The sequence below is a fragment of the Alosa alosa genome, chromosome 22, assembly GCF_017589495.1.
Source record: "Alosa alosa isolate M-15738 ecotype Scorff River chromosome 22, AALO_Geno_1.1, whole genome shotgun sequence".
Lineage (NCBI taxonomy): Eukaryota > Metazoa > Chordata > Actinopteri > Clupeiformes > Clupeidae > Alosa > Alosa alosa.
Window position 1 is genome coordinate 28,101,285 of NC_063210.1, and position 17,130 is coordinate 28,118,414.

The window sequence follows — 17,130 nt, forward strand, 5'->3', positions numbered from 1 at the left end:
GAGATGTTAGGACGTCCCTGTGTCTCCTACTTGATTTGAGATGTTAGGACAGTGGTCCCCAAACTTTTTCTTCCGAGGGCCAGCTCACTATGCCTGGCTCTAAGAGAGGGCCAGAGACTCGGAGTATATCAGTAACCATAAATAGCTTAGCACTGTGAACAAAGGCAGTCTACCTTAGTTGAATATTCCATTACATTTAATGTATAGGCTATTGCAATTTAATACCATTGTTATCTGTGTTTTATATTGCCATCATGCCATATCAGTGTAAAATGTATCTCAAATGAAATAATAATAGCATTCTCAAAACTATAAGCAGGGAGTCCCAAAAGTATATTTTGAACTCTGAACTTTGCATAGGCTACACAGCTCAAGTTGTGAACAAGCAATATCCAACAAATAATTTAAAGTTCTCAAACTATGAGTTTTATGAAGTGGTGGCAGAAACATCTGAAATGACCACCATTCTAACTTTCACTCATCTGATGAGAACTTTGTGAACTCTGTATGAACATTTGAACGAGTGAATAAAAAATATAAATAATTATATCAGAAAGTTCCAGAATTATGACTTGAATAGAAGTTAGTTATTAACAATTAATTGATAAACTTTTAGAATACTTTGAGCACTGATGCAGTCAGCAGAGGCCTCTTACATTGTTTGCAGGTACAGTAGGCCTACTATACATTTCATTTCGTTTTCGATGGCAAACGCGAAACAGCGCCAAAACAACCACCAGTGGACAAAGAGTATTACACGTGTACTGTTAAGATCCGCCATAGAGAATGAATGGGGAAATGACGGAGGTTATAGTTTGACGATGTCGTACTCTGGTGCGGGCCGGATCCTATATACCACGGACATGTTTTGGGGGCCACCTAAAATGAGGTGGCCACTGTGTTAGGACGTCCCTGTGTCTCCTACTTCATTTGAGATGTTAGGGCGTCCTGTGTCTCCTACTTGATTTGAGATGTTAGGACAGTGGTCCCCAAACTTTTTCTTCGAGGGGCCAGCTCACTATGCCTGGCTCTAAGAGAGGGCCAGAGACTTCGAGTATATCAGTAACCATAAATAGCTTAGCACTGTGAACAAAGGCAGTCTACCTTAGTTGAATATTCCATTACATTTAATGTATAGGCTATTGCAATTTAATACCATTGTTATCTGTGTTTTATATTGCCATCATGCCATATCAGTGTAAAATGTATCTCAAATGAAATAATAATAGCATTCTCAAAACTATAAGCAGGGGAGTCCCAAAAGTATATTTTGAACTCTGAACTTTTGCATAGGCTACACAGCTCAAGTTGTGAACAAGCAATATCAACAAATAATTTAAAGTTCTCAAACTATGAGTTTTATGAAGTGGTGGCAGAAACATCTGAAATGACCACCATTCTAACTTTCACTCATCTGATGAGAACTTTGTGAACTCTGTATGAACATTTGAACGAGTGAATAAAAAATATAAATAATTATATCAGAAAGTTCCAGAATTATGACTTGAATAGAAGTTAGTTATTAACAATTAATTGATAAACTTTTAGAATACTTTGAGCACTGATGCAGTCAGCAGAGGCCTCTTACATTGTTTGCAGGTACAGTAGGCCTACTATACATTTCATTTCGTTTTCGATGGCAAACGCGAAACAGCGCCAAAACAACCACCAGTGGACAAAGAGTATTACACGTGTACTGTTAAGATCCGCCATAGAGAATGAATGGGGGAAATGACGGAGGTTATAGTTTGACGATGTCGTACTCTGGTGCGGGCCGGATCCTATATACCACGGACATGTTTTGGGGGGCCACCTAAAATGAGGTGGCCACTGTGTTAGGACGTCCCTGTGTCTCCTACTTGATTTGATGAGAAAATGTGATCAATTCTCTGGATTTACTATAAATTGGGACAAAACTTTCATTGATCAGTTCAGAAATTTGGCCCTGAAGCGCACTTCCAGAAGCCTACTAATGAAGGTGGTCTTCCCCAATCACTGATGAGAGTGACTCGGTACATACACACACACACACAAACGCCACCCACACACACACGTGCACACGCACACAAACGCCACCCACACATGCCCAACACACGCACACATTTACACACACGCACACACACACAAACACACACACACACACATACCACACACGGCCCTCTGCCTTTTATTAACACATCAGTAATTTCATCTTACACCTCAACACTAAATATTAAACTATAACGGTAATGACACCAGTTTGGGTCAGAGGTTAAATCTGTCACAATCTAACCGTCACACCCAACCCGTCAGTCATGGGAAACGTGTGTCGTGGATGTCCGGGAAATGCGGACGAAACGCCCCTCTGACACAGGTGCATTGTGGGTAGGAGTAGGCAGTGATGTGCCAGCGGTGGTCAGTGCAGGTCAGGTGGAACTCGGAGCAGGTAGAACACTGGCCAGTCACAGCGACGATGAGGATGGCGATGACGAAGATGTTGTTTCTGTTGTCCCCGTGACGACACGTCCTACTGCCCTGATCACCAGTGGGCGTGGCGTTCCTTAGCAACCGTTTCCAGGAAGTGGGAGTGGCTCGCGTAGAGAGGCTGGGCTGAGTCGACGTCAATCCAGCTGACATGGCCCGCGTCGTCTCCTGCCTCCAGAGGAAGGGCGCTCACACTGTCTCCTGGCAACCAACACGCACGCACACACACATACACACACACACACACACCTCAGTGCAGGCACATGCAAGTGAAGCAGAAAGCTTTCTTCATTAACTCTGTGTGGTGATTTTACAGACATAACTTGCATGCTAGTTAGCTAACTAGCCAGCTATCCAGCAGACATAACTCACATAAGTCACTTTCCAGTCTGTACATCAGCCCTGTCATGTGATCAGGGAAAGAACACACTGACAACATGTGTTATGATCAGAACACACTGACTACATGATCAGGGAAAGAACACACTGACTACATGTGTTATGATCAGAACACACTGACTACATGTGTAATGATCAGAATATACTGACTACATGATCAGGAAAAGAACACACTGACTACATGTCTACTGTACCAGCAGTAGCAGCAGCCCTTTACAAATTAAAGCCCTTCCAAATTAACTGATCAACCTACACCACAGTCTGCAATGTTAAAGCGGTTAACGGTGACTTCAAACAATCTGATTGGCAGCAGCCTGTGAAATTCGCTCGTCATTTGTAGACTAGTCAAGTTTATTTATAAAGCGCATTTGGTTACACTTTACTTGACAGTATCGACATAAGAGTGACATGACACTGTCATGAACGTGTCATAAACAAGTCATAAACGTTTATGACATAACGCTTCTGTCATAAGTCATTCTGTGTCATTCGGTTTTTGTCATAACAAGTTAGGATTAGGGTTAGGTTTAGGGTTACAATAAGGGTTAGAGGTTACGATTAGGGTTAGGGTTCATGTGTTCATGAAAGTGTCATGTCACTATTATGTCGATACTGTCAAGTAAAGTGTTACCGGGCATTTCATACACAGAGGTCCTTGCTTTGCAAAAGCAAACAGTACTATCTAATAAAAGCATTGTAGGGCTTGTAGGGCTATAGTCAAAGAATAGTTTAAAAAGTAAAGAATAAACACACAAGGTAATACATAAAAGCATAAAAGGGCAATAGTGTTTAAAAAGTTTTTACTAACAAGTATTTCTCCTGAGACATGAGAGGTCTGGAAGGTGTGTACTGCTGAAGCATGTCTGTTAGGTAATTTGGTCCTGTTCCATTTAGTGATTTCTAAATAAGCAGAAGCGCTTTAAAGTCAATTCTGTGACTTACTGGAAGCCAATGCAGGGACTTAAGTATTGGAGTAATGTGGTCAATTATTTTAGTTTTCATGAGAACCCTGGCCACTGCATTTTGTCATGAAGCGGTTTGATAGTCTTTTTAGGAAGGTGTGTGACCCACACCTTCCTAAGGCATTCAGGCCCTCACGGACTACAAGCCCGCGCCACAGAGCTGTGAGAGCAACATCCCTCTGCTCAACAACCTGAACCGCTTCTTTGCTCGCTTTGAAGCACAAAACAGCACCTGCCACAGAAGACCCATCCCCTCTACATGAGCAGCCCCTGTGCCTCTCTGCCGACAGCGTGAAGAGGACACTTGCTGCCATCAACACCCGTAAGGCAACAGGTCCAGACAACATCCCAGGTCGATGGCTGAAGGACTGTGCAGGGGGAGCTTAAGGATGTCTTCACAGACATCTTTAACACTTCCTGAAGCAAGCCATCGTCCCATCATGTTTCAAAGCTGCCACCATCATACCTGTGCGAAGAAAACTGCTCCATCCTGCTTCAATGACTACCGCCCTGTGGCACTGACACCCATCATCATGAAGTGCTTTGAGCGGCTTGTCATGTCACATATCAAAGCCATTCTCCCCCCACCCTGGACCCCTTCCAGTTTGCATACCGAGCCAAGCGGTCTACAGAGGATGCAATCTGCTCTGCCCTCCACCCAGCCCTCACCCACCTGGAAAAAGAGACTCATATGTGAGATTGCTGTTTATAGACTTCAGTTCTGCATTCAACACCATAATACCACAACAACTCATCTGCAAACTTGACAAACTGGGACTCAGTACCTACCTCTGCAACTGGCTACTGGACTTCCTCTGTCAGAGGCCCCAAGTAGTGCGTGTTGGCAACAATACCTCAAGCAGCATCACACTGAGCACAGGGGCCCCCCCAAGGCTCGTGCTCAGTCCGCTGCTCTTCACCCTGCTGACGCATGACTGCACTGCAACCTACAGCAACAATCACATAGTGAAATTTGCTGGCGACACAACTCTGGTGGGTCTCATCACCAAGGGCGACGAGACTCAATACAGGTTGGAGGTCGACCATCTGACCGTGGTGCAGGGACAACAACCTCCTGCTGAGCGTCAGCAAGACCAAAGAGATTGTTGTTGACTTCCGGAGAGGTCACACCCAACACCTGCCACTGACCATCGACGGTGCTGTGGTGGAGAGAGCGAGCAGCACCAAATTCCTGGGGTGCACATCAGTGAAGACCTCTCCTGGACCACCAACACTGCATCACTGGGAAGAGAGGCTCAGCGCCGCCTGTACTTCCTCGCGGAAACTCAGGCGAGCAAGTGCTCCACCAGCCATCATGACCACATTCTACCGAGGCACCATTGAGAGCATCCTCTCCAGCTGTATCGCTGTGTGGCGGAAGCTGCACTGAATACAACAGGAAAGCCCTGCAGCGCATAGTGAACACAGCTGGAAGGATTATTGGTGCTTCCTCCCCTCCCTGAAGGACATTTACACCACCCACCTCACCCATGAGGCGACCAAAATTGTGAGTGATGCAAGTCACCCGCTCACAATCTGTTTGATCTACTGCCCTCTGGGAAGAGGTACAGAAGCCTGCGCTCCGCACTACCAGACTCACCAACAACTTCTTCACACCAAGCCGTGGGATGCTGAACTCTCTCCCTCCTCTCCCCCTCCACCCTCAGCTACATAACATCCTGGACATTGGACCCCAAAATGGCCGCCTGCACTACTCCACTTGCACACTTGCACATGTACACTTTACAACTGGTGTTGTTGTCCTGAAACACAACACTTCTGCTGCTCTTACATAACTTGCACCACTATGCCACTTTCTTCTTACTTAGGTCAAACAGAACTACCCAAGCCTTTTATTGGCCTGAATTTGCACTAGTATTTTTTATTGACTGTCTATGCAATTTCAACCACATTTTGCTGCTCTTATTTTTCATTATTATATGTGCCCTCTTATTTACTTATTTACTTACTTTTTTGTTTACTTGAATGTTATGTTTGTCTGTGGACCTAAATTGGTAAAATATGTCTTGTCTTCACCGTGGGATGGTGAAAACGTAATTTCGATCTCTTTGTATGTCTGGAACATGTGAAGAAATTGACAATAAAGCTGACTTTGACTTTGACTTTGACCCTACTGGAGATGAATGCATGAATACGTTTTTCTAGATCAGGTTTTGACATTAGCCCTCGAAATGTTTTTGAGGGGGTAAAAAGTTGATTAAGTTATTAGCTTTTATGTGGCTGTTTAAATTTAGATCACTGTCATTTATGACACCAAGATTTTTAACAGTATCCTTTGCTTTAAGCCCTTTAATATCAAGGAGAGTGGCAAGCTTAAGTCTTCCCTCTTTAATTACTTCAGTTTTTTCTTTGTTCAACTGAAAGAAATGTTTAGACATCAGTTGACATCCTGTAAAGTTGGTGTCATCGGCATGGCTATGAAGAGGTTCAACAGGACCATAGTCTTTAGGCCACAGAGGTTAGTAAAGTTGGGTCATCTGCATGGCTATGGCAGGAACTCTAACTGTGTTTGATGGTTTGTCCAAGTGGGAGAATATAGAGGTTGAATAATAGTGGCCCCAAGATCGACCCCTGGGGGACACAGTGGGTCAAGGACGTTGGCGTTGAGGTACGTACGGCTAGTATTCACACACACACACACACACACACACACACACTCAAACACACACACACAGCTAGTATTCACACACACACACACACATATACACACTCTCAAACAAACACACACACACACACACATACATACACACACACACACACGGCTAGTATTTACACACACACACACTCTCAAACACTCAAACACACACACACACACACACACGGCTAGTATTTACACACACACACACACACACACTCAAACACACACACACAGCTAGTTTTTACACACACACACACGGCTAGTATGTAACACTCACCTGAGTCATCATGGAAGTTCACAGCAACTGTTTCCATCCATGCGTTGTCTGTGTTTCTCGGATCATCGACATAACCCTTATAAACCTGACACACACACACACACACACACACACACATAACACACTCACACATACACACACAACCACACGCACACACATATACACACACACACACACACATACACGCGCACACACACACACACACACAGGTGAGTTCAGACAATCAGAGGAAGGTGCTCTGTATACACAGACATTCACTGATTCACTGAAAGAAGAACACACACACACACACACTGACACACTCAGACAGGCAGTGTGTGTGTTACCTGTAGGCCAGGTGAGCTGAAGAGTTTTGTGATGCGTTCATGAAGCTCCGCCTTGTCGGGCATTTCTAGAGAGTTGAGCGCCTCTTCAGAAAACTCCCTCTGCAATGTCAGAGACACAAGCTCCCCAGGATCTACCATCCCCTACACACACACACACACACACACACACACACACACACACACACGAGAGCGCCTCTTCAGAAAACTCCCTCTGCAACGTCAGAGACACAAGCTCCCCAGGATCTACCATCCCCTACACACGCATGCACGCACGCACTCACACACACACACACACACACACACACACACACACACATGAGACTCTCTCAATGTCACTCACACATGGACAACTTAAGGATACACACATACCCACATGCATGCATGCATACACAAACACACGAATACACACAGGAACTCCCAATAAGCCATCATGGTTTATAGTCCCTAGGTATGACCCACTCTCTCTCACACACACACACACACACTCACCCACTGACACACACACACACACACACACTGACCCCGGGTATAGCCCACTCTCCACAGTCTTTTCTCTGGATGGACACAAACTGCAGGATGGGGAGTTTGGATGCTGAGTTAGACAAGCGCTGGCCTGCCTCGTCCATCTTCCACCTGAGAGACACACACACACACACACACATATATAAAACACACACGCATACATACACACACACATTAACAGACACACATGCACATGTGTGCACACCCAGACGCATGCACACACACACAAACATACACGCTCATGCGCACACACGCACATGCGCACACACGCACATGCACAAACACACACAAACACAAACACATACAAACACAATACGCTTGCAAAGTTAGGAGTTGACATACAGTGCAACTGGGAAGTTTTCAGACCCTTTCAAGTTTCCACATGTTGTTGTGTGTCAGACTCACACACACACAGACTCATCTTAAAATGGATCCAATTCGTTTGATTATGTGTCAGACTCATCTTAAAATGGATCCAATTCATTTGATTCTCATCAATGACTGAGGCTTGTAATTGAGCTTGGTGCTTCCGACTTCAATCAATGGTCTTGAGATGCTTCTAGTGTTCAACTTGATTGGAGTCCACCTGTGTCTAAATTAATTCATTATTAGGAGAGGCACACATCTCTATATAGGCCTTTTCACACTCCCAAAATCGCCACAATTTTATGTACCAGAATCGCGGAACGACTCTCCCTTTCACATCGTTCCGCCACCAGTGTAAATGGGTCAAGGCGGAAAGGGGAATCTGGGCGGACATTTCAATGCTATGTCCAGCCCACCACAGGAGATTGCAAATAAATCTAACTGATCAAAAGCAGCAATCGCAGAGACAGCACATTATGTCAATCTTTAAATTCACAAAGTCTCCAGTCATTCAATGCCTGCTAGAGTTGACTGTAGCTTGGAATGCAATCAGTTGCCATAATAGGCTTAAAATCCAGCGATAAAACAAAGCATGAACTCATGAGCGTCTGTCTGCCCTATATGTATATCCTCTGATTGTAATGCTTATCTAGGCGATATTTGTAACATTTATTTTGTATTTGGCCTGTTATAAAATCATGTAGACTTATTGAACAATTGAAACACATTAGGAACCGCAAAGTTGGAGACATGCATAAAGACATTGCTGCAAATTTAAAACCGGATTACTCTGGAATGGCTAACTGTGCAGGGGAATGCTTTACACCTTTATGTTCGGTAAGGTCTGCTGTTTATTCTGATATATGGTTTGTCATGTGTTGATGGAAAGTTCGCGAAGTATTCCACCAGGATGAATGGGTAGGGAGGCGGGCATAAAAAAAATATGGTTAAATTAAAGTTACTTTTCATGAACCGATTTTACCACAACAACTAACCACTAACATCGTTTAAAGGCTGAGAAAAAGCTCTTTCGTGTGATACATGTGATGTCTGTGATGAATAGGCTACTTTGCAAGTAGTTCAGCAAATTTGGGTGGGACAGAATAGCAGCAGCGCTGGCCATATCGGCTCTGGCTCACATGATGTACTGCTTTACATGCTTTATAGCTTCACTACCCAACACGCGAACAAGAAAGAAAAGAAAAAAGAAACCAATGTGCTTATGTCGCGATTTCCGACAGGCCCAGGCCTAGAGAAAAGACAGCTATGGGAACCTAACAATTAGGATTTGCTTTGCCTACACTGCTGTTTGGTTGTCCCAAACTTTGAGACGATCCAACTCACATTGAATCTTATCAACCCGAACTGCGATGTTCCAAACAGAGTGACAGGATGCAATGCCTAATAATCTCACTGCCTTCGGCATAACCGCTAACAGTGCGCCTAGGCCTACTGTTAAACACCTGAAAAATATTAAGCTGCTGTTTTCTTTTCATGACGAGCGCTAGGCCTACGCTTGAATGATTTATGACTGAATGGAACGTTGCGTTTTTAAGTGCCAGAACTGCTTATCACTATCACGTCGTGTGACAAAGTTTACACCAATCATCATCATCTTCAAATGTATCCTTATGTTGAGATGTCCATTCTCTTTACCCTAGGCTATCATTTGTGCGCGAAGCATGTTTCAATTAAGACAGTAGGCTACACAAGCTATTTTTATTGTTGTAATATTGAATGATTTCATGAATAAATTGTACGCACAGTGCGTACAGGATTACGGCTGGCGGCACCACTGACCAAGGCCACAGTAGCCTGTGAACCTCTGATTTTCAAAGGGGAATCACGGCCAACGCAGGGGGCAACTCTTCTCTTCCAAATTACTTTTTATTGTCTGAAGACATCTATCGCAAGAATCTAACATTCTAAGCAACAGCAAAGCAAATGCAAGCTAACCAAAGTGCAGTTGGTTCTCCCACCATGGTTTTGGAAATCACACACCTGCTGCATCTGAAGGCCCACGCATAATAAGGCCTACGACTACCACTCTACACCCCCCCCTGTTGCACGTCACATTTTAATTTGCTAGCTGATCCTGCCTCCTCAAAATGCCGCATCATGTGAACAGATCAGCAGGCCGGCAAATTTTCACCTCGTTTTCACATACACGTTGCGGCAAAAAGACGTCTCCTCTTCCCGCAAATTTTGCGTAATCTCTGTGTGAAAAGGCCTTATATAAGGTCTATTGATGGTGTATGTCAGAGTGAAAACCAAGCCACAAGGTCGAGAGAATTGACCGTAGACCTGTGAGACAGGGTTGTGTGAAGACACAGATCTGGGGAAGGATACAAGAACATGTCTGCAGCATTGTAAGTGGCAAAGAGCACAGTAGCCTCCATCATTCTTAAATGGAAAAGCTTGGAACAACCAACAGTCTTCTTAGATCTAGCCGCTCAGCCAAACTTAATAACCTAGGACAGATGGCCTTGGTCAGGCAGGTAAACAAGGACCAAGTGTCATCCAGAGGTAATTTATGGACATGGGAGAGCCCTTACAGAAATGACCATCAGAAATGATGGAGCCTATGGTGCTCTTGGGCAGAACGTTTACCTCTTGTGCAGAACGTTTACCTAGGCTACCGTGCTCTTGTGCAGAACGTTTACCTCTTGTGCAGAACGTTTACCCAACGTTTACCTAGGCTACCATGCTCTCGTGCAGAACGGTTACCTAGGCTACCATTACCTAGGCTACCGTGCTCTTGTGCAGAACGGTTACCTAGGCTACGGTGCTCTTGTGCAGAACGGTTACCTAGGCTAACGTGCTCTTGTGCAGAACGTTTACCTCTTGTGCAGAACGGTTACCTAGGCTACCGTGCTCATGTGCAGAACGTTTACCTCTTGTGCAGAACGGTTACCTCTTGTGCAGAACAGTTACCTAGGCTAGCGTGCTCTTGTGCAGAACGTTTACCTCTTGTGCAGAACGGTTACCTAGGCTACCGTGCTCTTGTGCAGAACGTTTACCTCTTGTGCAGAACGGTTCCCTAGGCTACCGTGCTCATGTGCAGAACGTTTACCTCTTGTGCAGAACGGTTACCTAGGCTACCGTGCTCATGTGCAGAACGTTTACCTCTTGTGCAGAACGTTTACCTAGGCTACCGTGCTCTTGTGCAGAACGGTTACCTAGGCTACCGTGCTCTTGTGCAGAACGGTTACCTAGGCTACCGTGCTCTTGTGCACTTTCAATGCAGAAGAACGTTTCTTGTATCCTTCCCCAGATCTGTGTTTGTGGAAAACTTGAAAGGGGCCTGACAACTTTCACACACACACACACACACACACACACACACACACACACACACACACACACACACACACACACAAAGACAAACAGACAACTTTCCGGTTGCACTGTACCTGTACTTTGCTTTACCTGTACAATTTATCTACACAGAAGAGATTAAATGAAAGAAGACATGTAAGAATCATTGCATGAATGAAAGAGGAGGGAAGAGAGGAGAGAAAGAGAGAGAGAGAGAGAAAGAAGAGAGAAAGGAGAGAGATAAAGGAGAGAGAGAGAAAGGCGAGACCTGGTGACGATGGGATCTGCCGCGTGATTGGGCCCCCACTTCCCCAGCAGGCCCCTCCCACTAACCCCGGTCCGCCCCCGAGGGTTCCTGGAACAGAGCATGGATCACACACACACACAGAACATGGATTATATACTGTATACATACACATACACACACACACAAAATTTACTTTTTGGCCTACTAGCCACATATTTTTACTAACCAAAACTAAACAATGCTTTTTCCATATCTATTTGAAAATGGCCTTTCAGTGCCCTATTATCCAGCGTTTTAGAACTCCACAGGAGCGCTCATGTTCCATTCAAATGCACGTCCTTCCCAATGTTCCGAGGTCCAATCATTTTGTAGCCTATAATGAGACAGTGTTGAAGCGGAGCGAACCAATCACGTTGCTCTATCTTGGTCAGTAGTAGTAGTAATCAAAAATCTTTGCTTTAATGACTGTTTTGTTTTGAGCTATGAATCACGTATTTCATCTATTTCTGTGAGTAGTTCATTCACTATCATTGAAAGTGACACTAAGACGTGATAGTAGTGCCCCTAGCACGCGCACACACACACACACACACACACACACACACAGCAGATAACTAAGACGTGATAGTACTGCCCCTAGCACTTCCATTTTAAACGGAAGTTTGACTCGGGTACATTCACAAGAAGACCCTAGGTTGCATTTTGGAGAGATATTCACTAGCCCTAGATATACTGTAGGCTTAGAAATTCACAGTGTTTCCATAATGTTCCTCAGAAAGTGGATACTCTGCTAACACAAACTCAAATCTCTACCTGCCATGATGAGCTTGCTGCACATACTGCACCTCCTGCAATGATGAGCTTGCTGCACATACTGCACCTCCTGCAATGATGAGCTTGCTGCACATACTGCACCTCCTGCCATGATGAGCTTGCTGCACATACTGCACCTCCTGCCATGATGAGCTTGCTGCACATACTGCACGCTTCCCAGTCATGTTAGCCACAGAGCACCAGCTATACATTACGTAGATGCAGGAGCACCAGCTATACATTACGTAGATGCAGGAGCACCAGCTATACATTAGATGCAGGAGCACCAGCTATACATTACGTAGATGCAGGAGCACCAGCTATACATTACGTAGATGCAGGAGCACCAGCTATACATTACGTAGATGCAGGAGCACCAGCTATACATTAGATGCAGGAGCACCAGCTATACATTACGTAGATGCAGGAGCACCAGCTATACATTACGTAGATGCAGGAGCACCAGCTATACATTAGATGCAGGAGCACCAGCTATACATTACGTAGATGCAGGAGCACCAGCTATACATTACATGAGATGCAGGAGCACCAGCTATACATTACGTAGATGCAGGAGCACCAGCTATACATTAGATGCAGGAGCACCAGCTATACATTACGTAGATGCAGGAGCACCAGCTATACATTAGATGCAGGAGCTATACATTAGATGCAGGAGCATCCCACCTCCCTCTCCATCTTCAGAGAACATCTCCTCTCATTGCACTACTTACGACTAGTCTTGCTGATCCTAGTACTTACCACCTGTCTTGAACTGACACTCAACAGCACTCAATGATGCACTTATTCTTATACAGTGTTTCCCATACATTGACTTATTTGTGGCGGCCCACCACAATATCAACATTGACCATCACACAATGATTTTCCAGGTTGTACTAAATTGTGCTTAAATTTGGTTAGAATCATAACCACGCTGTGCTAATGTATTAAAAACTGTTGCATTCAAGTTCATTCTGCAAAACAACCACCACAAATGATTATATATATAAATATAGAATTCAATACTGTGGGACACACTGTAATGCCTTTGGTGTTGCCATAGCTACCTATGACAGAAGACATTAATGCCTTTGGTGTTGCCATAGCTACCTATGAGAGAACTGAGACATTAATGCCTTTGGTGTTGCCATAGCTACCTATGAGAGAAGACATTAATGCCTTTGGTGTTGCCATAGCTACCTATGAGAGAACTGAGACATTAATGCCTTTGGTGTTGCCATAGCTACCTATGAGAGACATTTTCTGCCTCTGGTTCCAATGTCCATCTCTCAACATTTCGAAACCATATTTCACCGGTTGGAGGGGTCGCGAGACTTGGCTCCATGTTTGTTTGTTTATTTTACTGGGGGTGGGGGTAGTCATGGTAACTCGCAAAGGTCGCTGGTCGTGAACATGGTAGTCATGGTAACTCACAGAGGTCGCTGGTCGTGAACGCGGTACTCTCCCTCGTGGCTGCGCCGGTCCGTTGACCCGTCAAGAGCATTGAACCGCGGAGAGAAAGAGCTTAGTCATGGTAACTCACAGAGGTCGCTGGTCGTGAACATGGTAGTCATGGTAACTCACAGAGGTCGCTGGTCGTGAACATGGTAGTCATGGTAACTCACAGAGGTCGCTGGTCGTGAACATGGTAGTCATGGTAACTCACAGAGGTCGCTGGTCGTGAACATGGTAGTCATGGTAACTCACAGAGGTCGCTGGTCGTGAACATGGTAGTCATGGTAACTCACAGAGGTCGCTGGTCGTGAACATGGTAGTCATGGTAACTCACAGAGGTCGCTGGTCGTGAACATGGTAGTCATGGTAACTCACAGAGGTCGCTGGTCGTGGAACATGGTAGTCATGGTAACTCACAGAGGTCCTAGTCGTGGAACATGGTAGTCATGGCGGCTGCGTGCATGGTAGTCATGGGTCCAGAGGACCCGGGCTTAAGAGCATTGAACCGCGGAGAGAAAGAGCTGGAGGGACACACCAATCAATCAATCAATCCATTAATTAATCAATGCCCATCAGTTAATCAATCAATAACTCAGTCAATAGGCCTACACACCCAGGAAACTCTGAAGAGACTGCACTGTGTTAATACGTAAGCATCTCACACTAACACACATTGTAGGCCTATTTAGTCTGTCTTATTGTTAGGCTATTTTATCGGCTGCATGACTTTACTTTAAACTGTTATTTGTACATTATTTGATGTTTACCGATGTCACTGTTAGTCGCTGAGGACAAAAGTATCTGATGAGAACCATAACCATGAGACCTTTTATTTATTTTCTTATTTCATCACACGTCAAAAACACACACACACACACACACACACACACACACACACACACACATATCTGACTTTCTCCAACTTTTGCACATCTCCATAGAACTTTTTATTTATTATTTTTGATTTCTCCTCCATCTACCCATGTCCTTGATTGCCTAGCCTTTCTGCCCCCCCCACCCCACCCCCCCCAACACACACACTTACATCATCACTGTCATCACTTCACATACATACAACACACTGCTTGCTACAGTAAGCCTCCTCTACATACTTGCTGCACACTGCCCCCTATATACACAGCACATTGTCTACAGGATCTTCTCCAACACACATCCTCTACATACTTACAGCACACTGCCCCCACCTACACACTACACACACACACACACAGTCACTGCTCCACTCCCCTCCCCCCACACACATCTTCACTGTCATCACTCACATACATCATACATACAGTACTCTGCTTGCAATAGTAAGTCCCTGCCCCCCTACATACACAGCACATTATTTCATCAGGAAGCTTCTCCAACACACATCCCCAACATACTTACAGCACACTGCCCACACACACACTACACACACACAGTCACTGCTCCACTCCCCTCCCGCCCACACACACATCTTCACTGTCATCACTCACATACATCATACATACAGTACTCTGCTTGCAATAGTAAGTCCCTGCATCCCCCCCCCTACATACACAGCACATTATTTCATCAGGAAGCTTCTCCAACACACTTCCCCAACATACTTACAGCACACTGCCCCCCCCCACCCCCAATACACAGCACATTGTCTCATGAGGAAGCTTCCCCAACACACATATTGCACACTGCCCTCTCCCCCACATACACAGCACACTATCCCATCTCCCCTGTCATCCCCCAACACACACACCAAGACCCTGGCAGTTGGGTTAGCCCCTTGAGCCGTGGATCTGCCCAAGGTTTCTTCCTTGGTAAGGGAGTTTTTTCCTTGCCCCTGTTGCTCTTGGGTGCTCCTTGTTGGTGCCCCCCACCCAATCCCAATCCTCCCCACCTTTTTATGCAGCCCTTGCCACTTAATCTACTAAACCCCTCTTCTACTGCACTCTTTACCCCCATTAATGCACAAATAGGCTGACACCAGACATAATTTCACTGCATTTCTTACTTCCAGTAACTATATGCATGTGACAATAAACTTCCTTGTATCCTTGTATCTTGTAACCATAAAGCACGGTGACAGCGTGATGGATGGAATGGAACCCTAGGCTACTGCATAGCTAAATGTAGCCTAGTTCATCAAATGTAGCCTAGATCTTAGCCATTTTCTTAGCTTGTGAACGCACACTCACCCGATGTCGCGGTCTGCCCAAACGGGGTTAGCCGCCACAGGCGGGGCAGTATACTTCACGGGGCTGTACTCCGGCCACTCCGTCTCCCAGGACACCTTGTCGTCCGGGACCGGGAATCGGGGCGTGTCTGATCCCGGGTAGACGGGGCTCCGTGCTTTAATGTGCAGGCGGGTTGACATGGCACCGAGGTTTGCGGCGCTGCAGGACACACCGGTGCTGATGGATTTAATAGGACTGGACAAAAATGTCAAGTGCAGAATGAGAGTTCAACGTTTGACAGGCTAACTTCCCATAATCAGAAATCCAGGCTAGGGTAAGAGAAAGTCTACGGCTCGCAGACGAACCAGGAAAGGATCGGCTGTCACACATTGGCTTCCTATATTTCAGTCATAACACAAATCTTAGATATTGAAACATTAAAAGAAGAACAAGAAGACAACACCAAGCTGACATATATAGAAATACTTTTACATTGTAAGCTATAGGCTACGTAAATGCAATAGTCTGTGACTGTAACCAATGCCGACACCGGCTGCTTGGTGACAGCGAAACAACCGACCACTACGAACCTCTGCCTCGGAAGTAACGCTAATGGAGACCCATTTCACCTACCAAGCCCCTTTCGAACAGACAGAGTATGGCAATCTGAAGAGCGTTAGCGCTACGTGTATCGGACCGAGCCAGCTATTGATCACTGGTCTCATTCCAGCTCAGCAAATAGTCGCGGGTGCAGTCACTAGGAAGTAGTAGGGGTGTGACTTTCAGTGTCGATGCTTCGAAGCACAAGTGTTTCGAAAGAGCTTCGCAACGTGGTTCAAAACAGCCATGTCATGTGACCACTGCTTCGAAACATCGTTCAAAATCCCCATGTCATGTGACCAAAGCTAAGTGAACCTTCGGTGCATTTCACCCATGGAGGTATTATGATTTCACCAGAGCCTTATTAGACATTCTCTGATTTCACCCATTTCACCGGTGTCGGCGCAGGGGTGCCCGTGCGTAGACTTGTCTTAAGCAATATGATGGTGTAGTGGTTAGTGAGGGTGTTTTTGCACGGCTCAACTGTGTTTCGATCCTTGTTTGATTTGTAAGTTATTGTTTCAGATCATATCTGTTTAGAATGGTCAAAAAGCAAAA

The 17,130-nt window shown here is 45.2% G+C and overlaps 1 protein-coding gene across 3 annotated transcripts; it reads right to left on the reverse strand.

Moving 5' to 3' along the window:
* Window positions 1–2,146: 2,146 nt before the first annotated feature.
* nudt9 (nudix (nucleoside diphosphate linked moiety X)-type motif 9) lies at window positions 2,147–16,824 on the reverse strand. 3 transcript variants are annotated; one of them, XM_048233432.1, is made up of 8 exons: window positions 16,606–16,824; window positions 15,994–16,191; window positions 13,790–13,879; window positions 11,561–11,647; window positions 7,608–7,719; window positions 7,087–7,227; window positions 6,761–6,845; window positions 2,147–2,664 (listed from the first exon to the last, which is right to left on the reverse strand). In XM_048233432.1, the coding sequence occupies exons 1-8, from the start codon at window positions 16,695–16,697 to the stop codon at window positions 2,519–2,521; spliced, it is 951 nt and encodes a 316-aa protein (XP_048089389.1). In that variant the 5' UTR covers window positions 16,698–16,824; the 3' UTR covers window positions 2,147–2,518. The 3 variants fall into 3 exon arrangements, with proteins under 3 accessions (XP_048089389.1, XP_048089388.1, XP_048089390.1); XM_048233431.1 differs by having other exon boundaries at window positions 15,994–16,227; window positions 16,606–16,821; XM_048233433.1 differs by having other exon boundaries at window positions 15,994–16,227; window positions 16,563–16,752.
* Between the last annotated feature and the right edge of the window lie 306 nt (window positions 16,825–17,130).

Coding starts and splice junctions, on each gene's coding strand:
- nudt9 (XM_048233431.1), bottom strand. CDS start 16,697: ATGAGACCAGTGATCAATAGCTGGCTCGGTCCGATACACGTAGCGCTA. Junction 13,880..15,993: donor TGGGCAGACCGCGACATCGG/GTGAGTGTGCGT, acceptor ACCATGACTAAG/CTCTTTCTCTCCGCGGTTCA. Junction 7,228..7,607: donor GAGAGTGGGCTATACCCGGG/GTCAGTGTGTGT, acceptor GTGTGTGTGTAG/GGGATGGTAGATCCTGGGGA.